Source organism: Melanerpes formicivorus, unplaced genomic scaffold, assembly GCF_026170545.1.
Source record: "Melanerpes formicivorus ecotype bairdi unplaced genomic scaffold, bMelFor1.0.p_v2 SCAF_29, whole genome shotgun sequence".
Classification (NCBI taxonomy): domain Eukaryota; kingdom Metazoa; phylum Chordata; class Aves; order Piciformes; family Picidae; genus Melanerpes; species Melanerpes formicivorus.
The window spans coordinates 8,538,342-8,559,821 of record NW_027142381.1 but is presented as its reverse complement, the minus strand read 5'-3'; the positions used below and the strand labels follow the sequence as shown (position 1 = coordinate 8,559,821).

Genomic DNA, 21,480 nt, shown 5'->3' with positions numbered 1-21,480 from the left:
AGCTCTCTGGACACCTACCTGGAGAGAAGATGTCCGGGTTGAAGCGGATGTCGAAGGAGGTGTCGCTGATGGAGCCCACGGCCTTGCACGCGTTCCGAATCACTTCCCTGCTCTTGGGATCCACTGGAGCAGGGAGGGAGCAGAATACAAATGCATGAGGACTTCAGGAAGGGGAACAGAATACAAATGAAGATGGACTCCAGACAATGATAAGCTCAGATGTTGGAGACAATGCTCCCCAGAGCTGCCTGCGCTGCGCGCTGCCCGGCCCTGCCAGCGCCTGCTCCCTTCTGCCACACCAGGCCCCTGGCAGCCCAGCCCTGGCCAGTGACCCCCCCAGCCCAGCCTGCTGCCAGGCTCCTGCTCTCAGGGCAGAGCTGCTGGGCTGCTGCCTTCAGAGACACCCACCCAGCCAGCCCCCAGGGTGTGTGAATGGCTCCATGCAAAGAGCCAGAGGCAGCCAGTGCCTGGCCTGCTTAGCAACCACCACCCACCCCAGGCTGGCTCAGCTCCCACCAGTGACAGCCCCCCAGCTGGGGCAGGAGGCCTGGGCTGCTGCTGAGGCCTGCTGAGGGTGAAATACCTGCTCCATCGTCAGAGGCAATGGTCTCAGCGAGCTCCTTCACCTGCTCCAGCCCAGTCACATTCTCCTCCACCTTGCCCTCCTCGGGCTCAGGCCTCTCGCTGTCTGCAGAGCCATTCTCTGCAGAGGAGCCATTCTCCAGAGCCCCAGAGCTCTCCTGCTTGCTGGCTTTCTGCTGCATCAGCTGCAGTGCAGCCAGCTTCATGAATAAGAGATACCTACAGTGAAGGAGAAGAGGAATTCAGGATGCAGGAGAGTCCAAGAGGGTCACTGCTGCCCTGCCAGGGCAAGCCTCCCCGGCTGGCATTACAGACCACACAGCTTCCCTGTGGCAAGGCAGCACTGGGCACCCTCTTCCCAGGAGCTTTCCCAGGTCATTAGCTTATCAGGAGCAGCAAAACAACAAGTGGGTGTCCATTACCCATCACAATGGGGAGCAAATCTCCTTGCAGAGGTTACAAATTGCTTTCCACAGCCAGCAGCCAGCTCGGGAAGCTTCTGCTGCCAGCTGCACAGGACCAGACAGCTCAGACCAGCAGCAATCCTGCCAGCAGACCTCAGCAGAGAGAGGGCCAGGTTGTGCTAGCCAAGGAGCAGCAGCAGCAGCACCCCACAGCCCCGGTCCTGCAGGCTGCTGGTCTGGAAGCTGTCCCGGGGCCCAGCAGAGGCTGCCTGCGGCAGGCGGTGCGCCGGGCAGGGCGCCGGCTGCGGGACTGGCTGCTCAGCCGCCAGGGCTCCTCCCTCAGCCACTGCAGGGCTCCTCTCCCCAGCAAGCACAGCACAGCCTCTGCCCATCTGTGAGAGCAGAGCACCTGCAGCCCTTCCCCTTGGAAGCAAGAGCATTAACATCACCACAGGACTTGGCTTGTCCTGCCTGCAGAGCTCCTGCTTCCCTGCCTGTGCTCAGCCAGCCAAGCACCACCCCAGCCCACCACAAAGTGCCCACAGCAGCTCCCACAGCTAACTTTTCTCAGCCTTCAGGAAGAAAGGCAGCAGTCAAGACAGCTGGAGAGCCTCAAGGAGCTAAATCCTTCCCATTCCCTAGCCATCAGGTGCACAGAGTGTCTGCAGGGATACAACTTGCATGTGTTGGGGCAGGAAAGAACCAAAGCAGCTCTGGAGACTGAAAAGCCCCTCAAGAGCCCCTGCAAGGCCCTCAAGAACTCCACCTTCACCTCTCAGTAAGGCTCTATCATTGTCCCTGTGCAGCCCTGCAGAAGGGGACTGAGCTGCCCACTTCTGGAGCTCTGGAGACTACAAAGCCACTTAGAACTCCACCTTCACCTCTCAGTAAGGCTCTATGACTGCCACTGCACAGCCCTGCAGAAGGGAAGTGAGCTGCCCACTTCTGGAGCTCTGGAGACTACAAAGCCCCTCAGAACCCCACCTTCCCCTCTCAGCCCTGCAGAAGGGAGCTGAGCTGCCTGATTCTGGAGCTCTGGAGACTACAAAGCCCCTCAGAACCCCAGCTTCACCTCTCAGCCCTGCAGAAGGGAGCTGAGCTGCCCGCTCCCGGGGGCTCCGCTGGGCCGCCCCGGGCAGCCTGCAGCGCGGCGCTGCCTCGGCCGGCGGCCAGAGGGAGGAGGGAGCTCAGCTCACCTGTGCTCCACGAAGGCATCCACCAGCTCCTGGCGCAGGCAGCAGAGCTTGTGCCTGTGCTGCTTGGGGAAGCCCATCTTCCTGCACTCGGCGGGCATCTCCTCCCCTTCCACGGGCAGGAAGTTGAGGTCGGGGGGGAAGGTGCGGAGCAGGTCGAGGATGTAGTGCCGGCCGTCGTTGCCGATGATGCCCTTGCACTCCACCGAGGAGCACAGCTCCACCTCCTCGCTCTTGTCGTTCAGCACCCTGTGCTTCTGGATCTTCAGCGGCCTGCTGGTCTTCTCCAGCAGCTCCAGGTACTTGGGGTGCGAGACCACCGTCTTGCCGAAGTCTATGGAGCCGTAGATGACGCTCTGCTCCTGCTCCCGCTCCAGGATGCCGGGGATGATGGACTGAGCCGTCACCCTGTAGCCTCTGTAGTCCACCACCACCGTCCCCAGCGTGTAGAGCCCCTCCACGTCCACGGCGTTGTAGGTCCGCACGCCGTTGAGGTCGTTGGTGGGGGCCACGTAGGCGGCCACGTCCCCCCCGAAGTCCTTGTAGTGGTCGCGCACGTCGAAGCCCAGGCTGAAGAAGATGTTGTTCCAGATGAACATCTGCATCTTGGTCTCCTCGCTGGGGTTGATGGCCATGACGTTGCCGTCGATCACCGCCATCGCCCCCCGCGTGGCCGCCGCCGTGAAGTCGCTGTGCACCTGCGGGCAGCCGGCGGCACGGGGCTCAGCGCCGCCAAGGAGAGGGGCAGAGCCGGGAGCCACGGGAGAGCCGGCGGGGAGGGACCCAGCGAGAGCAGGGAGCCGGCCATGGGAGTGCCGGGGGTGAGAGGGACCCCTGGGGAGCAGGGAGCCGGCCACGGGAGAGTCTGGGGTGAGAGGGACCCCTGGGGAGCAGGGAACCAGCTATGGGAGTGCAGGGGGTGAGAGGGACCCCTGGGGAGCAGGGAACTGGCCACGGGAGTGCAGGGGGTGAGAGGGAGCCCTGGGGAGCAGGGAATCAGTCATGGAAATGTCAGGGGTGGAAGGGACCTCAAGGCTCAGCCAGCTCCAACCCCCTGCCATGGGCAGGGACACCTCACACCACAGCAGGTTGCTCACAGCCACCTCCAGCCTGGCTGCAAACACCTCCAGGCAGGAGGCTTCCACCACCTCCCTGGGCAGCCTGTGCCAGGCTCTCACCACCCTCCTGGGGAACAACTTCTTCCTCACATCCAATCTCAGTCTCCCCATTTCTAGCTCTGCTCCATTCCCCCCAGTCCTATCCCTCCCTGACAGCCTCAAAAGTCCCTCCCCAGCTTTCCTGTAGCCCCCTGCAGATCCTGGAAGGCCACAATGAGGTCTCCTCAGAGCCTCCTCCTCTCCAGCCTGCACAACCCCAACTCCCTCAGCCTGTTTCCATAGCAGAGCAGCTCCAGCCCTCTGCTCATCCTCGTGGCCCTTCTCTGGGCACCTTCCAGCACCTCCAGAGCCTTCCTGGCACAGAAGCTCCAGAACTAGACGCAGAGCTCCAGGTGGGGCCTCACCAGAGTGCAGCAGAGGGGGAGAGATCACTAAGTCCAAGCCCCCTGCCAGAGCAGGAGCCTAGAATCCAGCACAGGTCCCACAGGAACACATCCAGAGGGGGCTGGAAAGGCTCCAGAGAAGGAGACTCCACAGCCTGCTCCAGGGCTCTGTGACCCTCACAGTGCAGAAGTTCCTCCTCATGGTGAGGTGGAGAGCAAGCTGGGTGTGGCAGTTCTAGACTGGACCTTGGAAAACTTCCCCACAGACCTTGACCAGAGAAACATTCCAGCAGCTGCCTTGGCCTTCTGTGAGCCTGGCTGCTGGCTTGGACACAAGCTCCAGGAGCTCATTCGGGACAAGCACAGCTCAGGCTCACTGGCTCTCAGCAGAAGAGGGCTTAGGTGGCCCCTGCCCTGTTCCTCCCAGCCAGGACTGGCTCAGGCAGCACAGGGGATGAGCAGGTGGCTGCCCTGGGGTCAAGGAGAGCAATTCCTCCCCGTGGGGGTGGGAGCAGAGGGCAGATGTGTGAGAGGGACCAGGAGCCCCGAGTCTGCCAGCAGGCATCCTCCTCTGGCAGCTTCTAAAGGGTGGCCCAGGGGAAGTGCCCAGCTGTGCTGTGCCAGCTGTGCTGTGCCAGCTGTGCTGTGCCAGGGGCAGCAGGGAAGGGGCTGTGGGAGTCACCTTGAAAATGGCTCTCTCCCTCAGCAGCCTCTCGGGCAGGTTCTTGCGCGGCAGCTCCCGGGTGGTCTGCAGCTCCTCGTTCCAGTCTCTGGTCTGAAAGAGTCAAAGCCTTGTGGGAGGCACTGCATGGTGCAGGAAGGGGCTCTGCCTGACAAGGCATTCAGTGAGAGAGGGGAGGGGAAGGGGCAAGAATTCAGGCTGCTGTGGAGCTCAGAAGTGAACTGACTGCAGGAACGAGCACTCCTCATGAGCAGACTTCATTCAGCAGCAGCCTGGCACAGAGCCTGCATTAGCCCAGCTCCTGCAGGGCAGTGACTGAGAGCAGCCTCCTGGCCCTGGAGGAGCATGGTGCAGGTCTGGTGTGGTCACACTGCAGGCAGCCAGCCACCCATGGGCAGCTGTTACAGCTCTGCACCGCTCTCAGCCTGTAAGGTTTGATGCTGTGAAGCTGCAGCTGAAGCCCCTGGCACAGTCTGCTCAGAGACAGAAGAGCTGCTGCAGGCCTGAGTGGCATGGAGGAGCCCTCTGCCTTCTGTGCAGCAGCACTCAGAGCCAGGACCTGGGATTTCTAAGCACCCAGGCAGGAGCTGCTCCCCTCAGAGCCTGATGTGCCTGGGGAACTGCAGCCTGAGCAGCACAGCCCCAGCAGGGAGAGGCCTCCAGGGAGCATTCCCTCGAGGAGCAAACCCCTTCCAACTAATACCAGAGGCCTACTTGTTAGAAGCTGGGGGGTTCCCAGCGCAGCTGGCAGCAGCAGGACCAGTACCTGTCCAGGTATGTGCTCCTCATAGCCCAGCCTAGAGGTGTAAGCATCCTCTGCCCGGACGCAGTCCATGGCGTGCTCTGCCTGCGGGGCCGTCCAGCTGTACACCTGGAAGGGGGTAGCTATCCTCTCAAAGGGGTGCCTCTGAACCCTGGGGGGGAGAACACAAGCAGATGTTTGCCAGAGGAAGATTTCTTTCTGTTCTGAGAGAGTTCTTCCCTCTGCTGCAAGATCAGCTCACGACACACAAGCCCAGGCCTCAGGGGCAGCACTCAGCACTTGGACTGAGCCTGTGCTGGCCCCAGGGTGAGCAGCTGGCACCAGCAGCAGCCTGCAGCACCACCTGGGCTTTCCCAGCTCCTTTTCCCACTTTTAGCCTCAGCTGTACCACCAGAGACCCCCAGCAGCACCCTCTAGTACTCAGGAGGCAGAGGATGCCCCCTCCCAGCCTGGCCTCAGCTCTCACACCACTCCACACAGGGCACAAACCAGCCTGGCCTCAGCTCTCACACCACTCCACATGGGACACAAACCAGCCTGGCCTCAGCTCTCACACCACTCCACACAGGGGACAAACCAGCCTGGCCTCAGCTCTCACACCACTCCACACAGGGGACAAACCAGCCTGGCCTCAGCTCTCACACCACTCCACAGGGGACAAACCAGCCTGGCCTCAGCTCTCACACCACTCCACATGGGAGACAAACCAGCCTGGCCTCAGCTCTCACACCACTCCACACAAACCAGCCTGGCCTCAGCTCTCACACAGGGCACAAACCAGCCTGGCCTCAGCTCTCACACCACTCCACATGGGAGACAAACCAGCCTGGCCTCAGCTCTCACACCACTCCACACAGAGACAGACCAGCCTGGCCTCAGCTCTCACACCACTCCACACAGGGCACAAACCAGCCTGGCCTCAGCTCTCACACCACTCCACACAAACCAGCCTGGCCTCAGCTCTCACACAGAGGGGACAAACCAGCCCCCAGCCCCTCTGGAGTGGAGAAGGGAGCTGCCCCTGGTGGCTCTGCCTGCTCTCAGCAGGTGCTGCAGCCTCCTCTGTGTTTACTGCTGGCCCAATCAGGGCAATCATTTCTAAGTGGCCAGATAGTCGCAGCGGTGGCTGGAGGCCACTGCTAATCCCCAGCCCTTGTCTAGTGTCACTTTCATCTTCTTAATGAGAGCAGAAGCAGAGCTCCTGAAGGCCACACGATGTGCCGGGGGTGTGCACCCTGCTGAGGTCGTTAAGGGTCTCTGAAGGATGGCAGCCCCTGCACAGCAGCCAGTGTCCTGCAGCAGCAGTGGTCCCTGCAGCAAGGGCAGCACAGAGCAGTGCCTGATTGTTGTCCCTGCTCTTAGAGCAGCCAGAGCAGAGGAGAGCAAGGCAGCCTGCACAGGCATGTTTCAAAGGGTTCCTCTCTCTCCACAGCCCTCATGTGACTGTCCCTGGTACTCTGTGCTTCAGCCTCTGGTTTGGATTCAGGGGACAGGCACCTGCTGAGCAGGTCACCAGCCCCCTGGCCATGCTTCACATCAACTCCCAGCTGGAAGTCACCAGGTCTCCCAGGAGGCACACAGGCAATGCAGAGACTCAGCCAGGAGCCCCCCAGCCCAGCAGCTGCTTCCCCACTGGGAGCACAGCACTGCAGCTCTGGGCCTTCCCTCCCCTGCACAAGCTGCCCTGGGTGGCTGGAGTCTCAGCAGGGACAGAGCTGGACCCCAGGAGAGCTCCAGAGCTGACACCCCCAGGGCAAGGGGAAGCTGCCACTCCCCCAGCCTGGCTTGAGGCCAAGGACTGAGATCCCTCAGTCTGGGTGCTGGAAGCAAGAGGCATCTCCAGCCACAGCCAAGAGAGACCACGCAGGGGGGAGGGATCAGGACTCTGGGCTCCCAGCAGCTGCTGTGCTGACCAGTCCCCCCAGCTCTGGCAGGGAAGGGCACTCACAGAAGGGGGCTGCCAAGGCATCCAGGCAGGTGTTGTGTGGTCCCTGCTGCACAGACTCTCCTATCCCAGCCACCCCACCCCTGAGTGAGCTCAGACAGCTCTGCAAGCCAGCTCCCAGAGCTGGGCCTGGGCAGGCAGGGCCCCGGGAGGGGGCAGGGCCCCAGGGGGGGCAGGAGCAGGGGGAGGGGGGGAGGGGGTGCTGCTACCGTTTCTTCTGCAGGGCAGAGAAGTTTTTTTTGAAGGTAGGGCTGATCTGGTTCAGCAGTTCCACCAAGGAATGACTGAGAAAGCTGGGGTTGGCAGGCTTGGGGTTGAAGTTGTATGCAGTAGACCTGCAAGAGAGAGAGGCAACAGAGTCAGGAGCTGCTGTCATGCCTGAGGCTTCCCACAGCCCAGGCACAGGAGGCAGAGCTCTGCATGGAAGGCCCAGCATGGCCTTGCTCACCCCATGGAGACCAGGAGCCCTCTCCAGCCTCTCCACAGGAGATACAGCCAGGAACCCTCTGCCTGGGCCTGAGGGCTGCCTGGCAAATCTGACCCAGCCCTCCTTCAGCCATCACCAGGCCCAAGAAAGGCTTGGAGCTTCACAGCTGGCAAGGACAGACCTCAAAGGGCTTCCCACAGCCCCCAGAAGGGCCTCTGCCTGACTCAGAACCCGACAGGAGTGGCCCCAACTACACCAGCCAGTGGGGGCCCTCTCAGGAGACCTTCTCTGAGCACCAGGCCTGCCAGGAGCACTGCAGCACATCCCCTCCCCAGGTGGCACTTTGCCAGGCTCAGGAGGCCACTTGTTCCATGCTCACTGTACCCCTTGGGCTCCTGGGACCTGCACCCTTAGAGCCCTGACCCTTAACACTGATTTGGGCAGCTCTGAGGGCAAGCAGTGGCCTGCAGATGACTCCTTCCATGAGCCAGTTCAACACAGAGCAGCTCCACTGCTTCCTGAGACAGAAGGTGGAAGTGTGCTTCAGCTGCCACCTAGGCTCCAGGCTCTCCTCCTCAGGCAGCCTCACTCCCCTGCTGTGGATGAGAGCCTTGCACTTCAAACAGGCAGTGGTGGTTGCCCAGGCAATTATCTGCATTGCAGGATCAAGGCCACTCAGAGCTGATGGCTGCTCAGGTACAGCAGGGTCTGCAGCTCTGAGCTCTCTCCTGCCCACCCTCCACTCACCAGGCCTCTGGCAGGAGGCTGCTGGGCTGGATGGACCCTGCCCCTCCCTCAGCACCGCCACAGGCACTGAGAGCCACACCAACAGCCTCTCCCAGCCCAGCTCAGGAGGGTCTGACAGGCTCTGCTTCTGCTTCAGGGCAAGATGAGATCGCTGCAATGGTCAGGCAGGAACTCCCTCCCAGCTCAAAATGCTCTAATGAGCTGCTGACATTATGGGATGTTTAAACTCTCCCTCAAGCACCAGGCATTTATGCACTGGGGAGAAGTGGGACCAAGCATAACCCAACAGCCCAGTCCAGTAGAGCAGCTCCCACAGAGCCAGGGGAGCAGCCAACGACACCAAGCTGCTTTCCCCCAGCAAAGCAAGGAGCAGCCACTCCAGCAGGGCTGGGGAGGTTCTGCTCCCCCTCTGCTCTGCCCTGCTGAGACCACAGCTGCAATGCTGTGCCCAGTGCTGGGCTCCCCACTTCAAGAGGGACAGAGACCTGCTGGAGAGAGCCCAACAGAGAGAGCCAGGAGGATGCTTAGGGGACTCAGCATCTCCCCTGGGAAGAGAGACTGAGAGCCCTGGGGCTGAGAAGAGAAGGCTGAGAGGGATCTGATCACTGTCTCTCAACAGCTGAGGGCTGGGGGGCAAGGGGAGGGAGCCAGGCTCTTTTCAGTGGTGCACAGCAATAAGCCAAGGAGCAATGGATGCAAACTTGAACTGAGAAGGTTTCAGCTCAGCATGAGGAGAAACTTCTTTAGAGTGAGGCTGCTGGAGCCCTGGAGCAGGCTGCCCCAGGGAGCTTGTGGAGTCTGGGAGATTCTCCAGCCCCAGCTGGATGCATTCCTGTGCAGAGTACCCTGGGTGCTCCTGCTCTGGCAGGGGGGGGTTGGACTGGATGACCTCTGGAGGTCCCTTCCAACCTCTCAGCACTGTGTGGTTCTGTTTGCTTCCAGCTGGCTGTGAAGAGCTGCCTGCTGCTGGGCAGGGCTGGGCAGGGCTGGGCAGGGCTCAGCTACTCACTGGTTCAAGTAGAAGCCTCTGGTGGAGGCGGTGATGCTGACGTGCCGGTCCTCCACCGTGATGACGTAGAGGTACATCAGGTCCCCGTGCATCTTCCGGTTACCGGGGGGAGGGTTCCAGCCACTCATGGTCAATACCTTCAGGCACTGCAAGGGCTGCAGGGGAACACAGCAGCAGCAGCAGCTTGGTCAGCAGGAGTGAAACAAACTCCCTGGAGTTCCAGAGCGTTCAGTGCTCCTTTGACCTCCTGCCCTCGGCTTGGTTCCGGGCCCGCAGCTTACAGCGCAGCCTGGGCTCGGGGCAGAGCTTTCCTCCAGCTGCTGCAGCTCTCTGACCCCCCTGGGTCTGCTGCCTTCCACCCCACAGGACAGGGGTGGAAAGAGGCACCCTGGGCCTCTGGGCTGCAGAGGGCATGGGTTTCTTGCTGTACTGGTTTTCAAATGGCAGCTTCTGAGCTGGAGTCTAAGGGGGAGGCTATGGGCAAGCCCAGGGTAATCTGTGCCGGTGTGCAGATCCTGCCTCCAGCACGCTGCAGAGCAGCAGAGCTCTGCCCTCCCTGCCACCCCTCCCACCACAAGTGGCCATCTGACACCCTGCAAGTGTCCAGAGTGGGTGTCCAGTGCTCTGCACACAAGCTCTTGGACTTTATTCCTTTGGCTGATCCGTGCTGGCCCAGCGCTCATTAAGCACCAAAAGCAGAGCAACTCCCAGAGTCCAGCGCAGCCTGCAGGCCCTGAGCACCACTCTGCTGCAAGGAATGTGCCAATAGCTCTTTGAATGACAGAGGAGAACTCTACCTTCCAGTCTCTGTTCTGGGGCTGAAGGGCACACAGGGGTCTCTCTTTGCTACCTGGCAGGATATGTTCAGGAGGGGTGCAGTCAATTTGTTCCATTTCGGTACCTTTCTTCTTCCTTTTGCCACTGTCTGCAAGGGGCAGAGACAGACAGACAGTCAGTGCTGCCAGACACAGCACTGCCTCCCCCAGCGCTGCCCCAGCAGCCAGCCAAGGAGCAGCGCTCCCAGCGCTCCTCTGCAGGCCTGAGCCGCGTGGGACGGCCGAGCGCTGGGACCAGGCTGAGCCCAGCGGGGAGCCGGGGGAGGGAGGGGAAAGGAAAGGCTGACCGCCCCAGGGAAGCCTTTCAGCTCCATACCTCCAAGGTCTCCTTCAGTGAAAACACTCAGGAAGGAGAGTGAGTTGCAGTCCACACCATTGAAGGCGTCGGAGGGGTCGAGGCTCTTCAGCAGGTCCCGGATGTGGCGCACGTGGATCCTGGCCTCCCGCACCGTGTAGGGCTCTGGGGGGGCAGAGGGAAGGGGAGAGGCTGGAAGCTCACAGCTGCCTGCTCCTCTGGCTCACAGGGCTCACAAAGGAGGAGGGGGGAAAGGGCTGCCAGGTGGTCAGAACCACGCCTGCCCCCTGCCCCCCTGTCTGCAGGGACTTGCCTTCCACCACTTTGAGCAGCGAGCCCTCCTGCAGCCCTTCGATGGTCTTCAGCTCGGCAAAGTTGTCCAGGACGTTGCCATCCAGCTGCAGGGAGAAGCAGGTCCTGTGGCAGGTGTCCTCACGGTCCATCAGCACTTGGTGGATCTCCTGCACCATCTCTTGAGGAGAGACCTTGAGAAGGGAAGGGCCCAGGCAGTCACTCCCAGTCCCTGCCAGACTCTGCCCCTCCGCCGCAGGCTCAGAACACCTCTCCAGGCTTGGGAAGGCAGACTGCAGCTCCCCCTCCCAGGAGATGCCTTGCTGGGGGGGCAGGGTCACAGCCTGGCACTGTGCCAAGAACTTGCCCTGGGTCAGAGGTGGCAGAGAGGGCAGTGAGGGAACAGTGAGTGGCACTGCACACCTGTGGCGAGGCTCCGAGCGATGCCCACGGCCAGCAGGCCCCAGCGCGGTGTGCCCCTGCCTGTGCCAGCCCTCCAGGCCGTGCCACCAGCCAGCACGGGGCTCCTGCGAGGCAAGAGCTGTGCCAGAGGGGCTGCTCTCCTCCCCCTGTGCTCCAGCAGCAGGGGCACTGCTGGGCTGGGAGGCCTCAGGGTGGTTTACATAAGCAGCTCTGGCCGCCGCGGGCTGCTATTATTAGCTCATTAACACCAACAGCCAAGGGGATTAGAGGGGAGCAAAGCTGGGCTGTGGTACAGCTCCTTCCACGGGGGCTGCCACTTGGCACTCTCTGCCAGGCTTGGGCAGATAAGGCTTCCCACTGGGTTTAGCTCCAGATGCCTCTCCCTGCAATGAGAGGCACTTGGTGCCCATGGCTTCCAGGGCAGTATCAAGCTCCATCAGAGTATCAGCCAGGCGTGCCAGAGCCCGTCCTCAGCTGCCAGCACAGCCCTGTCCACATGACACATGCAGAGGGGGAGCAGAGGCAGCATTGTTTCCTTGAGCTTCAGCCTGCTGCCTGAGCTCCCTGAGCTGTGCTGGCACCTGTGGTGGCTCCAAACCCAGGCTAGCCTGGAGCAGCTGTCAGGCCAGAGGGATTTCCCCTTCCTGAGACCCAGGGAAGCAGCCCAGGCACGGGAATGTCACTTGCCCTGTGCTCAGCTCCACACCTGAGCCCCTCTGTGATGGGCAAGCAGCTACACGTCAGCCAGCTCCTGCTCCCCTTGCTCCACAGCTGGGACCTGGAGCAGAACACCCTCCCTGTCCCTGCAGAGCCTCTGCAGGCTCCTGCTCCCCTTGCTCCACACCTGGGACCTGGAGCAGAACACCCTCCCTGTCCCTGCAGAGCCTCTGCAGGCCCCTGCCCCAGCCTGCTGCTCCGTCTCCTCCTCTCCAGAAGCCCCTTGGCAGGCAGCATCTCTCCCGCACCCTCCAGGCTTCGCTGCCTCCTTCCCCACTTCATCCCACGGGGGGACGGCCGGGTCAGGGAGCTGGGAGCAGCCTGAAGGTGCTGCCCAGAGCAGAGGGGCTCCCTGGGCGCAGCTGCCTGCCCCCCTGGCTGGAGGGGGAGCGCTGTGTGTGGCCTGGCCCAGCCCCAGGGGTACCTGCAGGGAGAAGGGCTCTGTGCCCGGGGCGCAGATCTTGACGGTGAATCCCGTGTCCTGGATGACAATCACCTCCTGGTCGTTCCCCTCTTCTCCTGCCTCAGCCTCCTCGTGCCCATTCTGCCTGGCATCCTTCTCACCCTTGAGGCTCTCGTGTGGGCCGCTGCCATTCATCAGTGCCAGGCCAGAAGGGTGCTCTGGGCAGGGAGAGAGAGGGTCAGAGGAGGCCGGAGCCAGCCGCCGGCCCCTTGGTGCGGGCAGAGAGATGCTGCTGTGGACCACCTCACCACCCCCTGGCCAGCCCCAGCAGACAGGCCTCTACAGGTGTTTGACTCTGCACTGGGTGTCTGTCAGAGCCAGCAGTGCCAAGAGCTGCCCCTGGCAGCACAGCTGAGGCTGGGGGGCTGGCATCTCCCCCAGGCCCAGGCAGAGAGGGCAGGGAGGACGGGGCAGGCTGCACCACGCTCAGCCCAGCACTAATGAGCACCTCAGCCAGAGAGGGGGTGTGGTGCTGGGCGGCCAGAGGCAGCTGGCACCTCTGCACCTCCACATTCCACAGCTCCAGCCCCTCCTGGGGGCTGCTGCCCAGCCAGGGAAGGGAGGCAGAGCCAGGGCTGTGCTGCTGAGCTCATGGCAGCAGCCAGGTTACTCCAGCAGCACACAAACAGCTCCCACGGCCCTGCCTGCTCCTGGGCACCCTCTGCACTTCCAGCATACCTCCTGCAGATGCCAGGATGCCAGGGTGAGGCTCTGCCCAGGCAGTTCTGCTCAGGAGAAGGTGCTGACGCTTCAGATGTGTCATGGGGAGCTCTCTGCACCTCCCTGGCTGCTCACACAGGGGCTTGGTTTCGTTTCCACTTAAGGTGGATGGTGCCAGAGAGGAGACTGAGGAAGCTGCAGGTCTCCCAGAGCAGCCTGCAGCCACCAAACCGGGCAGGGGAGCATGCTGCAGAGGAGACACTGCACTGCTGGGCCAGGGTGCTGCCAGGCAAGCTGGAGAGAGCCACTGGGGGCAGCCTCTGCGAGAGGGGAGAGAGCCCCTGGGCCCCAGGGTGGCAGCTGGGCACTGCTCTGACCTGCCCAGGCTGCTCTGACCTGCCCACCCTGGGCAGTGAAGGCTGGCAGGGAGCAGGGGCTGTGCCCCACCAGCTGTGTTGTTGGCACAGCTGTCCTGTCCCAGCCACCCACACCCTGGCACCGACCTCCCAAGCCTCTCCTGGTGGCTCCAGCTTGGTGCTCCCAGGCACCCAGAGCAGGCTGAGGCCTTCCCCCAGCACTGGGAACAACCTTTCCAAAAGGCTGCATGGGGTCAGGGCTGCTCAAAGCCAGAACAGTGCCCTGAGGCTGCCAAGCACCAAGCTGCAGCCCTCCAGCCAGCTCTGCCTGGCAGGACTCCTTCCTCCTCCTAGCAGGACACCAATCCCAGCCCAGCTGTGCTCCAGGGGAGCTGGCAGCTCCCCCCCATCACTCCTGACACACAGACTGGGGCTGCAGCTTCGAGACCTGAAGCTCTGCTGGCTGGCACTCACCCACCAGCCCCAAGTGCTCCAGCAGCTCAGAAAGCCACTGAAGAGCCAGCTGCAGTGAGAGCAGGGCTGGCAGCGCTGCACCCCCTGCACATCTCTGCAGCCAAGGGGAGGCTGCAGCGACAGAACCTGCTGGGGTGTCCCCAGAGGGTCACACACCACAGCTGGCAGCAGCAGACCTGCCACAGGGCCACTGCCAGGCTGGGTCAGGACAGGGGGGAAGGCAGGATGGAACCCCAGGAAAGCAAAGCTGCTCCACCAGGCAGCAGGTAGCAGCGACCTGAGCAGCCCCTCAGCAGCTGCTGCTCACCTCCCTGTCACTCAGGGCCTGTCCCCAGCACCAGCCATTCAGGTCTTTGACAGATGACACCAGAGGCAGGCCCGGGGAGAGGCCTGGCCCTGGCCCTGGCAAGCTGCAGGCACGCCAGGAAAGGAGGAAGAAAAAGCTCCACACAAACTTGCCCTGAGAGATGTGGTTCCAGCAAAACCACAGCATGCCCAGGGGGCTGGGGACAGCCCCGGGTCACACCCTGCAGCCAGCACAGCCACCCTCCTGGGCTGCCTGAGCACGCAGGGACGAGGAGGCAGAGCAGGGCGGCTGCTGCTGCTGCTGAGGAGCTGCTGCAGAGGAGCTACTGAGGCTGCTGCAGAGGAGCTACTGAGGCTGCTGCTGCTGCTGAAGAGGAGCTGCTGCTGCTGCTGCACCTGGGATCCCCAGCCTCACCAACAGGACAACTCAGCAGGCTCCCCAGCCAGGCTTGGCCCAGCCCCTGCCCGCCCAGCAGGGCAGCATCCCTGAACTGCAGCCCTGGTCTGCAGGCACACAGCACTCTTCCCCTCCCAGCCCTCCTTCCCCAGCTGAGTGCAGCCAGGGCTGGTACAGCCCTGCACTCTGCCAACAGCACAGACAAGTAGAGGCAACAGCTCCCTGCCTGCTGGTGCCAGGAGCTCCAGCTCCAGCCAGCACTGACTGCAGAGCAGGAGCCCAGGCCGAGGCCCAGCTGCGACCCAAGGGCAGCAGGGCTCGCACGGAGCGGGGCAGCTCCAGCAGCCTTCTGTTCCCAGCCCAGCCGGTGGCACCGCAGGGAGCTGGGAGCTTGCCTGCTGGGTGCTGACTCACGGCTTGTGCTCTCCCTGCAGGGCGCAGGGCTGCACCCACCCGCCTCAGAACTGGGTCACCAGCGCCCGCTGCCCGCCGCAGACCGGCTGCGCCGCGGCTCAGCGCTGCCGGCAGGGAGAGGGAGGCAAAGCCGCCAGGCAGGGGGCGGCAGCGTGGCCAGGACGGCAGAAGAGCAAAGGGGGCGCCTGGCAGGCACCCGCAGAGCCCTCCCTGCTGCCCCTCGCTCTCAGCTCAAGCCCCAGGAGCTGCGTTCAGCTGTGTGCCGCCCGCAGGAGAAGCTGCCGTGCCCCGGCTGTGCCCCGGGAGGTGGCTGAGGCACAGGGCCCTGTCCCACCCGCTCCTCAGCCAAAGGCTGTGACCTGCAGCTCCCCCCAGCGCCCCCAGGGATGTGCCAGGCACCCAGCAAGGACCCTCCTGCCCCCGGTGCCCGGCCTGTGCCCGCGGGCACGGCGCAGGCTGCCGAGCGGCTGGCTGCCAGCCCGGCTGGGACACCATGCTCCCAGCAGGCTCCCGGCACAGCCTCAGCAAGCCTCCAGCACGGGCAAGGCCCAGGCAAGGCAGAGCAGGGCTGAGGGGGCACAGCACCCCCTGCCCCCGGGCATCGCCCCGCGCCTGGCAGAGCATCAGGACCGGGATCGAGTTTGCTCTGTGCCCCTGCACACACCGAGGTGCCAGCCCCTGCTCCACGCACACCTCCTGCAGGGCTGGGGGCACCTCGAGCCCAAGCAGCCAGGCCCCTGGCACACAGGAGGGTCCTCAGCAGAACCTGAAGGCTGCTGGCTGCGCCCCCCGGCAGAGCACAGCTCAGGAGAGCCTTTGTTAATGGCTAATTGCCGCCCGGGGGCAGCTGCCGGAGCCCAGGCAGTCACCGATCCTCTCCTCAGCCCAGCAGCTCCGAGACAGCCACGGAAGCTGCCGTGAGCTCAGCTGCTCTGCAGGGCCTGCTCTGGGGATGGAGTCTCCTGCCCTGCAGTCAGCAGCGCTGGAGGTGCAGAAACCCCAACCCCTTCCACCCCTGCGCTCAGCACTGCTCCTGGCCAGCAGCTCCAGGGGCACTCTGCGGCCCCAACTCTGCCCTCCTCTCCTCAAAGGCACTTGGAATTCTGAGCAGCAGCAGAGAGCTCCTGCAGGCTCCCACCCAGCTGTGCCTGCAGCTCCAACAGCTGCTGCTGGCACAGGGGAAAGCAGCGAGGAGCTGAGGCAGACAGCGAGCAGGCAGCTCAGGGCTGTCTCCCTGCACATCCCCAGCCAGAGAGAGTCTGGGGCCAGCACCCAGCACTGCACACAGCAAAGGGAAACAAAACCTGGTGACAGACAAGGCAGAGACTGACCTTGAGACTTACAAACCCAATAACCTGAGCTTCTCACAGCCCAGAGTCCTGCCAAGGACAAAACCCACTCTGTGTTACCATGTGGTGGCACACTGCAGAGACTGGCATGGGCTGCAGCAGTGCTGTGCCAGCTCATGGAGGAGGAGAGGAGGAAAGCAGGATGTGGCCCAGCAGCTGCTCCCCTTCCACACCACAGCCAGGGCCCCACTGTCCCCACAGCTCTGGGAAGATGCACGGAGAGGAGGAGGAGGAAGAGCTCACCCCTGTGCCCAGGGCAGCTGCAGAGCTGCTGCATCCCCACAGCCTGGGCATCTCCCCTGACCCGTGAGCCAACACTGTCCCCCACTGCTCCCTGCCCTGGCAGGGCCACCCCCAGCCCCCAGGGTCTGTGCCTGCAGTCACAAAGCAGAAGGCTTTGCCTGGTGAATTAAGGCAAGAGCCAGCAGAAGCCTTCGAGCTTGCTTGGTAAGGAGGGCAAGGCACAGGCAGCTCCCTCCGTGCTACACACCCTGGGGGGGGCATCTCACCACCTTCCTCCTCTTCCTCCTCCTGGGAAGCCAAAGCATCACCTCCTGCCCCCTCTGTCCCTCCTGCTGCCCCATCCACCGCCAGCCACCCACCCCCAGCGCGGGCACACAGTGTCTGGCCACAGGAAGCACACCAGTGCCAGGCTGCTGAGCACCTAGAGGGGTGAGCTTCTTTTTCTTCCTCCTCTTCTTCTGCTGCTGCTGCTGCTGCTGCTTTGTGGGCAGTGCCAGGGCCGGAGGGGCAGGATCAGAGCCCGGCCTGCCCGCGGGGCCTGCGTCCTGGGGCGGCACAACTTCCCTTTGGGCTGGGGAGGTTTTCCCCACGCTTGCTGGAGGAGCAGAGGAAGGTGTCCCAGGGCTCCCCAGGGGGGCAGCGGCACCCCCCCAGCTCGGCACCCTGTCCGGTCCCAGCCAGGCCGCTCGTCCCTCGCCGCGGCCCCGGCCGGCTCCAGGGGCTGCATCTCCCCCACCAGCTGCAGCCACCTGCCCGTCCCGGCGGCAGAATCCGCGGTCCGAGCCATCGGCCTCAAGTTTCAGGCAGCTCCGGAGCGACTGAGCATGATCGGCCCCAAGGTCGGCTGGAAGGGCAGGCGCTGCCCGCCGGGGAGGGCCCGCGCCGTCGGGGACGGCTCCCGCGCAGACAGCCACGGCTCCCGCGCCGTCGGGGACTGCTCCTGCACCAACAGCCACGGCTCCTGCACCAACAGCCACGGCTCCTGCACCAACAGCCACGGCTCCTGCACCAACAGCCACGGCTCCCCCGCCGCCGGGCACGGCACACACCGCCGCTGATCCATCAGCCTCGGCCAGGGCTGGGATGTGCCGAGGGCACCTCTGCGGGCTTCCAGTCGCAGCCGTGCTGGGGATGATGTCCGGATACAGCCCGGCGCACGGCGCAGCTCCTGGCCCCTCGGGGCGGTCGGCAGGAGGCTTCGGCAGGAGCGGAGAGCTCTCCTCGGGCGAGTCGGAGCGGCGCGGCTGGAAGATCAGCTCGGTGACATGCCTGCAGCAGCTGGCGAGGAGGCTGTTCCCCATGCTGCCGGGCAGCCGGGCTGGACGGTCTGTGCCGCTGGCAGCGGGGTGCCGAGGTGCCCGGCGGGCAGGCTCCCGGGCGCCAGCCCTCGCCCTCCGCAGCCCGGCCCCGCTGGCCTGCCCTGGCGGTCCCGAGGCAGCTCCTCCTCGTCCCCAGGGCGGCAGGAGGCAGGGGCCCGGCAGCTGGCTTCGCAGGGCGCCCCGCACGCCGAGCTCGCCCCCCGCCTGCTCACCACACCCAGGCCGGCAGCAGCTCTCCCCGGCGCCCCCCGCTGACCTTCACCGCCTGCGCCCCTCCGCCGCCGGCGCCCCCAGGGGCTGCGGCTCTGCCGTGCCCGAGCCAGCCCGGGGGTGTGCCCGAGGGGCCGGCGGGGCAGGCCGGCAGGGGGGTGCCAGCCCCAGCCCTGCCCGGTTATAAATAGCCCCGGCCGGAGAGCAGAGCCGCAGCGGTGCACCACGGGATGGGCGCTGGGGCACCCCGGGGCTGCCAGCCCTGCCAGCTCCTCTGAATGCCAGGGCCTGGGCAGTTACTATGGCACGCCTGGGCCCGGGCACAGCCATCCATACTAAGCAGGCGAGCACAAAACAGCCGGGCAGGGAAAGCAGCCGGGCAGGGAAAGCAGCGAGCGGGCTCCAGAGGCAATTCTCTGTCCTCCGCCGTATCAGACACAAACCAACCACAAACCACACAGACAATCCCCCGAGGCCTCTCCTCTCCTCTCCCCACCTCCACTTGGGAAATCCCAGCAAGTGGAGCAGGGATTCAGGGAGCTGGAGGCTCCTGCAAGCACCGGGGAGGCCGCAGCAGAGCAGGTCACAGTGTGCAACCAGCCAGGCTGTGCCACGGCCACCAGCTGCCTGCCTCCCCCTGGCAGCACTGCCAGGCCCCAAGGCCCCACCAGCACCCCTCCACACCGACACCCCACTGCTTGGGGTGGCCCTGATTCCCAGGAGGCATGCCAAGGGTGGGATCTTCCAAACATGGGCTGTGATGTGCAGGCCCTGGCCCCGCTCAGGAAAGCCCTGGTGCCCGCTTGGCAAAGCTGAGAGCTGCCCCATCCTGGGCAGCCCAGGCTCCAGCACAGGCTCCCCTGGCAGGGCTCCCAGGCACTCAGCATGCCTCTGTGGATGGGAAGGGGCACAGCTCCGCACTGGGCAGGAGATAAATACGTGCCACATGCCCAGGACAGGATGTCAAAACTCAAAGCCAAGAGCACACAGCTCACGTGAGCCCTTGCTCAAGGCCAGCACAGCTCACGTGGGGCAAGGGCAACCCCTTCTCCCAAGGCAGCCCTGGGAAGGTCAGGAGCAGCCCCTGGAGCCCCCATCCCAGCAGGCCACCTGCCAGGAGAAGGGCAGAAAGCAGCTGAAAACCAGACAGCAGAAACACCTGGCTAGCTTCTGGTGTCCCTTGAAGGAGAAGAGGAGCCAGGAGAGGTCTCTCTCCCGCTCCAGCTCCTTTGAGTTGCTGTCCCAACAAGCAAGGGGCCCTGGGGTTGGCTCCTGGGCCTGGGAGCCCCAAAACAAGGCACCCCTGGGCCTTGGGAGCCAGCACCAGCTTTCAGCTCACATCAGCATCAGCACCTGGTGTTTTTCTGATGCCTTCTGAATGCCTTCAGAAGTGTGAATAGCCTCAGCTCTTCCTCCTGACAGAGAGACCTCTGAGAGCAGGTAAAACAATCTCTCCCTGGTCAGGAGGTCTCCTGAAGCCGAGCAGCACTTCCTCAGCTCAAGCCACAGCAGCTCAGAGCAGGGCAGTGCAGGCCAGCTCCAACACGTGGAGGCTGGTGGCAGTGGAGCCAATGTCAGCTGCAACTCAGATGAGTAACACATGAAAACAAACAGCCTAGTGAGGGTTGAATGAAGTGACTACACAAAGAGGCATCACCTCCAGAGGTGGCCCTGGTGGCCTGGTTCCTGCAGGACAGCCCAGCCCAGCCAGCAGGCAGCTGGGAGCCACGGCAGAGCAGCCTCCTTCCACCTCCTCCACGGAAACCACAGCTCCCCTGAAACCTCCAGCAGCCACAAGCACCTCTTCACCAAGCACCACAGGGACTCCTCAGAGCTGCTCAGGAAGCTCTGGCTGGCTGTGACCCCTCTGTGGGCAGAGGGACAGCACCACCCTTGCTTTCCAGTGGCTTCCCAGTGCTGGGGACTGGGCTGCAGTCTGTGGCCCTCAGCAGGGCCCTGGCACCCACCACCCACGGGTGCAAGAGAAGGAATTGCTCATTCTTAGCTCCTCTGCATCCAAAGTTTGGCTGGTACAGACTGAAACAGCTCCAGCCACATTCCAGCCTGCTCAGAAGCTTGTGGCTTCCCTGTGTTCATGTTGGTGCTGGACTGGTGCACCCCAGCTGTGCCCTGGGGCACTCTCAGGGTCCCACAGCTGCAGGCTCAGGCACTTACAGGCACCAGAACGCCTCCTGCTTTGCATCTGGCACCCCCAGTCACCCACACTGTGCTCTCCACACCTGGGAACTCCACTCCAAGCCCTGTGCAAGCTTCCTGCCTGCCCAGAGCTCAGCCCTGAAAGGAGCTGGCTGGGTGACCCTCCTCCAGCAACCTGCAACTCAAACACCACACAGGCTGGGAGCAAAGAGTAGGACCTAAGGCAAAGGGCAAAGATCAGCACCAACAAAAACATCAACTCTGCTAGAGGAGCACGTTTCCCAGAGGCCAGGAGAAGAGCTGTGAGGAGGGAGTCACACTTCAGACAGCAGGACGCGGCTGAGGGCTCTGCCAGAGGTGTGCACACCCCTCAGCTGCAGAAGGCTCCCCAGGAGAGCCCAAGACCATGAACTGCCCTGCTGGGCTCCACATGCAGCAGAGCATCAGGCCTGCAGACAGGAGCAGGCACAGCTGCAGGGGGTGCAGTGCTGCCCCAGCTTCACCCCATGCTGCCCTCCCCCCCTGCGGCCACAGCAGCTCCGCAGGGGACTCCGCGCAGCGCAGACCCTGCCAGACCCTCCCCAGACCTTCATGTGGCCCCCAGGACCCCCAGAGGTGACAGAGAGGGCTCTGGGTAGGGTTAGCAGGGCAGAGCTGATGGCTGTGATGTTGTGCCCAGCAGCTCTCTCTGCCTTCCTGCATCCTGTGGCACAGATGTGCCAATTAGCCCACAGCCTCCCACTCGGCCAGCCCTGTGCCAGCTGCCCACAGCTGCCCCAGGCCAGCAGCAGCCTGGGAAACTCTCTCATCCCACAGCAACATCTCTGCCAGGGACACTGAGCACCCTGTCCTACCTCACACAGTGCCACAACCCAGCTGGCACCACAGCCCACCTTAGCCTGCACACCGAGCGGTCAGGCTGGCAGAGGCTTTGGCACCTCTGGCAGCAAGGTGAGAGCCTTGCCCCCCACACCTGCATGCAGGGCACCACTGAGAGGCAGCACCCACATCACCACCCCCAGTGCCACCCAGCCACCAGGCAGCACCCACATCACCACCCCCAGTGCCACACAGCTACCAGGCAGCACCCACATCACCACCCCCAGTGCCACACAGCCACCAGGCAGCACCCACATCACCACCCCCAGTGCCACCCAGCTACCAGGCAGCACCCACATCACCACCCCCAGTGCCACACAGCCACCAGGCAGCACCCACATCACCACCCCCAGTGCCACACAGCTACCAGGCAGCACCCATATCACCACCCCCAGTGCCACACAGCTACCAGGCAGCACCCACATCACCACCCCCAGT

At 63.6% G+C, this 21,480-nt stretch overlaps 1 protein-coding gene across 3 annotated transcripts in view; it reads right to left on the bottom strand.

Moving 5' to 3' along the window:
* Nucleotides 1-21,480, bottom strand: part of CLUH (clustered mitochondria homolog) — a 42,075-nt gene that overhangs the window by 16,410 nt on the left and 4,185 nt on the right. For 2 of the 3 annotated variants that reach the window (XM_068154887.1, XM_068154888.1), the window contains exons 2-12: nt 12,240-12,436; nt 10,698-10,869; nt 10,406-10,549; nt 10,051-10,178; nt 9,254-9,408; nt 7,280-7,405; nt 5,129-5,276; nt 4,363-4,455; nt 2,183-2,877; nt 584-801; nt 19-123 (exon numbers count right to left, since the gene is read on the bottom strand). In XM_068154887.1, the coding sequence (XP_068010988.1) occupies nt 19-123; nt 584-801; nt 2,183-2,877; nt 4,363-4,455; nt 5,129-5,276; nt 7,280-7,405; nt 9,254-9,408; nt 10,051-10,178; nt 10,406-10,549; nt 10,698-10,869; nt 12,240-12,436 (2,181 nt within the window). Of the gene's footprint in view, nt 1-18; nt 124-583; nt 802-2,182; nt 2,878-4,362; nt 4,456-5,128; nt 5,277-7,279; nt 7,406-9,253; nt 9,409-10,050; nt 10,179-10,405; nt 10,550-10,697; nt 10,870-12,239; nt 12,437-16,898; nt 17,835-21,480 lie in introns of those variants that run through there. The other variant, XM_068154886.1, reaches the window with a different exon arrangement.